The following is a 5,544-nucleotide window of genomic DNA, read 5'->3' as shown; positions in this document are numbered from 1 at the left end:
TTGCTTGAGGTAAAGAATTGTTGAACTACTGTAATGTTTACGTAATAAAGTCATGCAAGTATTGATGCATATGTTAGGGGTGCAAAAGAATGTTAAGATGTCTTTGAGGATATTTTCATTTTTGGTAAAGCATGATATAGTGACAGATTGACGCACGGAAGTGATTATGTGGTTAAATGTGTGGTAAGTAACTATATTAGCGTGTATGATACTAGGAGGCATGATATATCGTATTTGACATATGAGAAGTGGTGGAATATTTGTGTATACATGTTGTAGGAGTTTAGGCGAGTTAAAGCTTCATGAAAAGGGGGTGGGTCAATCGACCTAGGTTTGAGTTGACCGACCTGGCTGTTGATTTCATGGAAAAATTTATCAGAAACTTACGAGAGTGGCTAAGTCGATCGACCTAACCCATGAGTCGACTGACCTAGCACACTAGTCGATTGACCTGGCACATTGGTCGACCGACCTGGCTGTTACAGCGGGTTGTTTTTCTACTTCTTGTTCCGTAATCTATACAATTCATAGTATGCATGCCTAGAAATATGACGAAGTGTTTAAAGCTTACCATTACATATATTACATGGGATATGCGCACGTATTACTATGATTATCATGGAAAAGTTTAATAAGCGAGAGCTTGTATTTGTTAATGTTATAGAACAAGAGAATGCCTCCAAAGAAATCCACACCCACAACCATGTCGTAGGAGGAAGTCGATAGGTTGATTCAGATGAATGAAGCGCTAACTAAAGCGCTGAAAAACTCTAAGAAAGCGGCGTCGGTAGATGCAGCAAAGAGGAGCTCAACTAGGGTCGGGCCGAACCGTTGTTGCCTGACGGGAACTTCCCCCATTTTGCTATCAATGTCTTCATGTCGCACGACCTCTTAATATTACACCACTGAATCCCCAATCCTTTGCTTGCTGTGCAGTGACAGTACCAATATCCACCAATCGTTGTTTCCAGATACGGTTGCCGGTTGACATCTCTTATAATTCGTCGATACGAGAAACAAATTGTTGTGTGGAGGAATCAATATCTCGACATAAGCCAAGAGGCAGATCTTGTGGCACTCCACCTGGTCGTATGAAACTGGCATGCATCCTGGCTCCCGATACTCTTTCATAGAATTCCAACAATTTCTCTCGCTCCTCAAAAGCCCACAGGAACGGAGTTAATGCTCCCTATAGCTCGTCATATGCCCACAAGGTACAATGGGTTAGGTGAGCCCTCGCTACTGGGGGATGGTGTAGGGAATTTAACAACTTGTTCGAGATGTTAGATTGCCCAGCCGAACTACAAGCGGATCAGGCAACCTATTATTTGAAAGGGAAATTAGGTTTATGACGGAGTCAGAATAAGGGAGCGATCCGAGATGACTACAAAGAGATGGGTGAGGGCTACATTCCTTGGCTTAATTTCAAGATGATGCTGAGAAACACATTTGTGCCTGAACACATTCGGAGCAGGCTGAGGGCTGAGTTTGATTCGTTTAAAATGACAAGAGGAGATGACTGTTGAGGAATATCACAACCGCTTTCAGGAATTATCCGAATATTTGAGTGACTTGAATATGGGACATGAGATGCTGGCTGTTAAATTTGAGAAGGGGTTGTCGACAGAAATCAAGAAGAGGCTCGTAGTTGGAGAGCCAACCACGGTAGAAGAGGTGTACCAGAGAGCTGGTCACGCTGAAAGGATATCAGATATGCTGAAAGAGGAAAAGAAGGGAAAGGGAGAGAAAAGAAAAGCTAAAACTGTCAGTGAGAGTGGCGCAACTAGTAAGAAGCCACATTACAATCAGTTCAAATCTTATTCAACTAGTGGGGTAAGCTTGTCGAAGGGGTAAAACAACATGGGTGGAAACTGGAGTCAGGGCAACGGCGGAGGCCAGAGTCAAAGAGTGACACCGTCATGCAGGTGTTACAACTGTCAAAAGATAAGGCACCGGGCTTTTGAATGTAGAAGTGTACCATAGGGTGGCAATGGAAGTGCAAATCAGGGTGGTTACTATACACCAGCACCGAGCTACGAGAGTAGTAGGCCTTCGGGTCAGTACAACAACCAGAGGGGTTACAGTAACTACCACAGCAATCAGAATCGTTAAATCATAGCCAGAATTATAATGGAGGGTCATACCAGAAAGCGGGCAATGGTGGAAATCAAGCTAGTAGTGCTAAGCCTACTGCTTCGGCTATCACAGTTCAGAACAATGCTAAATCAAGTGGTAAGCTATTCATGATGGGAAAAGAAGCTGCAAAGAATGACGCTCATGTGATTACTGGTACATTTCTAGTAAACTCTATACCATCTTTTGTTTTATTCGATTCGGGGGCGACCCATACTTTCATATCTAGTGAACATGCTAGGACCCTTGCGTTAAGTAATTATGAGGAGATAAAAGATGATGTTTTAATACCTTTTGGAGAGTCAGTTAAGTGTCAGAAAGTGTATAGAGGTGTGTCAATCTTAGTTGGGGAGGTTATGTTTTTCGCAAACCTGATAGACTTTCCTTTGGGGGGATCTGAGATTATACTTGGGATGGATTGGTTGAGTGCATACAGAGCCCATATCGACTGTTACCAAAATAAAGTGTCTGTAAGGGGACCCAAGGGAGTCATGGTATCATATAAGGGATTCCTGGTGAAACCAAAGATGAAGCTCATATCAACAGTTACTTTAAATTCATGCTTGAGGAAGGGATGCCCAATGATCTTATGCCACATATGGGACACGAGTATTGAGACGACAAGCGCGACCGACATAGCTGTAGTAAATGAGTTCACCGATGTGTTTCCTGAGGAGATTCTGGGGTTACCGCCAAAGAGAGATCTTGACTTTAATGTGGAATTGAAACGTGGTACAGGACCAATCTCTAAGTCCCCTTACCGTATGGCACCTAAGGAGTTGGAAGAATTAAAGAAACAGTTGGAAGAATTACTCGACAAGGGGTAGATCAGACCAAGTGTATCGCCTTGGGTGCACCAGTCCTATTTGTAAAGAAGAAAGATGGAAGTTTAAGGTTATGCATCGACTACAGAGAGTTCAATAATGTTATAATCAAGAATAGATATCTGTTACCGCGTATTGATGATCTCCTTTGATCAGTTGAGTGGGGCTGGAGTATTTTCTAAGATCGATTTGAGGTCAGGCTACCCCCAACTAAGAATAAAAGATGAAGATATACCAAAAATAGCATTCAAAAATCGATATGGACACTACGAATTCGTTGTAATGCCATTTGGGTTAACTAATACACCGACAGTGTTTATGGACCTAATGAACCGGGTATTTAGTCCCTATCTTGACCAATTCGTTGTTGTTTTTAGCGATGATATTTTGGTATACTCTAAGAACAGGGAGGAGCATGCGGAGCACCTGAGAATTGTGTTGCAGACATTGAGGGATAACCAGTTGTACGCGAAATTGAGCAAGTGTGAATTCTGGTTAGAGAAGGTAGCTTTCTTGGGGCATGTGGTGGAGTTTCTGTTGATCCTGCTAAGATTGAAGTTGTGTCTAAATGGGAAGCACCAAAGAACGTTGCCGAGATCAGAAGTTTTCTGGGTTTAGCTGACTAATAGCGCAGATTTGTGAAAGACTTTTCTAAGATAGCTAAGCCATTGACTGCATTGATGAGGAAGGAAAACAGATTCACTTGGGATGAAGCTTATGAAACAGAATTTCTTACTCTAAAAGAACGTCTGGCGTCAGCACCTATCCTAGCCTTGCCTGAAGGCACTGAGAATTTCGAGGTATACACTGATGCATCTAAGAATGGTTTGGGTTGTGCGTTGATGAAGAATGGTAAAGTAATTGCGTATGCTTCGTGACAGCTGAAACCTTATGAAGAAAACTACCCAACACGCGATTTGGAGCTGGGAACTGTTGTTTTTGCAATAAACCTGTGGAGACACTACTTTTATTGGGCTACCTTTAAGGTATTTTCAGATCACAAGAGTCCCAAATACATCATTACTCAGAAAGATTTGAACATGAGGCAGAGAAGATGGATCGAACTAATTGGTGACTATGACATGGAGATCATGTATCACGAAGGTAAAGCTAATGTGGATGCTGATGCACTTAGCAGAAAATCGGTTCATGCTTTATGTATGGCTATGTCACAAGTGAAACTGAGAGATGAGATTGAAAAGAAGGGCATTTATGTGATTCAGAAGGGAGATGTGGTAAGTGATTTGACAATTGAACCAGAACTGTATGCGGATATCCGGGAGAAGCAGGTGGTGGAATCCAGGTTGGCGGGTTGGCGTGGTAACGTGGAAAAAGTGGAGTCGCCACGATTCCAAATTCATTCGGATGGGAGTTTGAGATTTAATGGGAGATGGTGTGTACCATATGATGAGGAGTTGAAACAGAACATTATTACTGAGGCTCATAATACCCCGTATTCAGTACATCCGGGATGAGACAAATTATATAAAGATCTCATGAAAAAAGAAGCAGCGGAATTTGTATCTCGGTGTCTAACTTGTCAATGGATAAGAGATCTTAGGGACAGGTGCAATCTCTGGATGTGCCTGAGTAGAAGTGGGAAAGCATTTAGATGGATTTCATAGTTGGGTTGCCTCGAACCCAAAAGAGGAATAATATGATTTAGGTAGTTGTGGATCGTCTTACCAAGACTGCTTACTTTATACCAATGAAGGATACGTGGAGCAAGGTGGAACTAGCTAAAGCCTATAAAAAGAATACTGTGAAGTTGCATGGGGTGCCAAAAGATATTGGGTCTGACAGAGATTCAAGGTTCATTTCAAGGTTCTAGCAGGAATTGCAGAATTTGTTGGGTACTACACTGAATATGAGCACTGCCTTTCATCCAGCTACTGATGGTCAGACTGAGAGGACTATTCAGACACTGGAGGATATGTTACGGGCTTGTATACTGGAATTTGGTGGGTCTTGGTAAGAGAGGCTAGACTTGATTGAATTTTCATATAATAACAATTACCATGCCAGTATCGGGATGGCACCATTCAAAGCCTTGTATGGAAGGAAGTGGAGGAGTCATGTGTGCTGGGATGATGTCACCGATGCTGTAGTCTTGAGGCCGCAGATGTTACAGGAAATGGTGGAACAGGTGCATGTAATTCGTCAGAAAATGAAAGCGGCACAAGACCGTCAAAAGAGCTACGATGATCTTAAACGAAGTGATATTAAGTTTGCAGTTGGGGACAAAGTTTTGCTGAAAGTGTCACCAATATGAGGTGTCATGCGGTTTGGGAAAAGAGGGAAGCTGGGCCAAAAGTATATAGGACCATATGAAATTCTAGATAGAGTTAGGGAGGTCGCATACCATTTAGCCTTACCTCCAACTCTAGCTAGGGTTCATAATGTGTTCCATGTTTCACAGCTGCGGAAGTATGCCAGTGATCCTTCACATATATTAGAGCCTGAGACGGTAGAGATGGATGAATCATTAACTTATGTGGAGGAAGCTAAGGAGATATTGGATCGTAAGGTAAGGAAGACCAGAAATGGAGAGACCGCGCTAGTGAAAGTATTATGGTCTAACCGTAAT

The 5,544-nt window shown here is 42.4% G+C and overlaps 1 protein-coding gene across 1 annotated transcript; it reads left to right on the top strand.

The window, feature by feature from the left end:
- The first annotated feature begins 1,515 nt into the window (after positions 1-1,515).
- LOC141628408 (uncharacterized) lies at positions 1,516-5,229 on the top strand. The gene is made up of 7 exons (XM_074441556.1): positions 1,516-1,850; positions 2,120-2,956; positions 3,335-3,475; positions 3,592-3,757; positions 3,839-4,417; positions 4,792-4,928; positions 4,983-5,229. Exons 1-7 carry the CDS (start codon positions 1,516-1,518, stop codon positions 5,227-5,229), a joined length of 2,442 nt encoding a protein of 813 aa, XP_074297657.1.
- Positions 5,230-5,544: the final 315 nt, after the last annotated feature.

Source organism: Silene latifolia, chromosome Y (genome assembly GCF_048544455.1).
Source record: "Silene latifolia isolate original U9 population chromosome Y, ASM4854445v1, whole genome shotgun sequence".
NCBI lineage: Eukaryota > Viridiplantae > Streptophyta > Magnoliopsida > Caryophyllales > Caryophyllaceae > Silene > Silene latifolia.
Note: the sequence above shows the minus strand (reverse complement) of the source record. Positions and strands in the feature narration are given on the sequence as shown.

What these genes read in the sequence shown, in the direction of transcription:
- LOC141628408 (XM_074441556.1), top strand. Translation starts at nt 1,516, where the DNA reads ATGACTGTTGAGGAATATCACAACCGCTTTCAGGAATTATCCGAATAT. An exon ending in GGGGTAAGCTTGTCGAAGGG is followed by an intron (nt 1,851 to 2,119) that starts GTAAAACAACAT and finishes GTTAAATCATAG; the next exon opens with CCAGAATTATAATGGAGGGT. An exon ending in AAGGCACTGAGAATTTCGAG is followed by an intron (nt 3,758 to 3,838) that starts GTATACACTGAT and finishes GCTTCGTGACAG; the next exon opens with CTGAAACCTTATGAAGAAAA.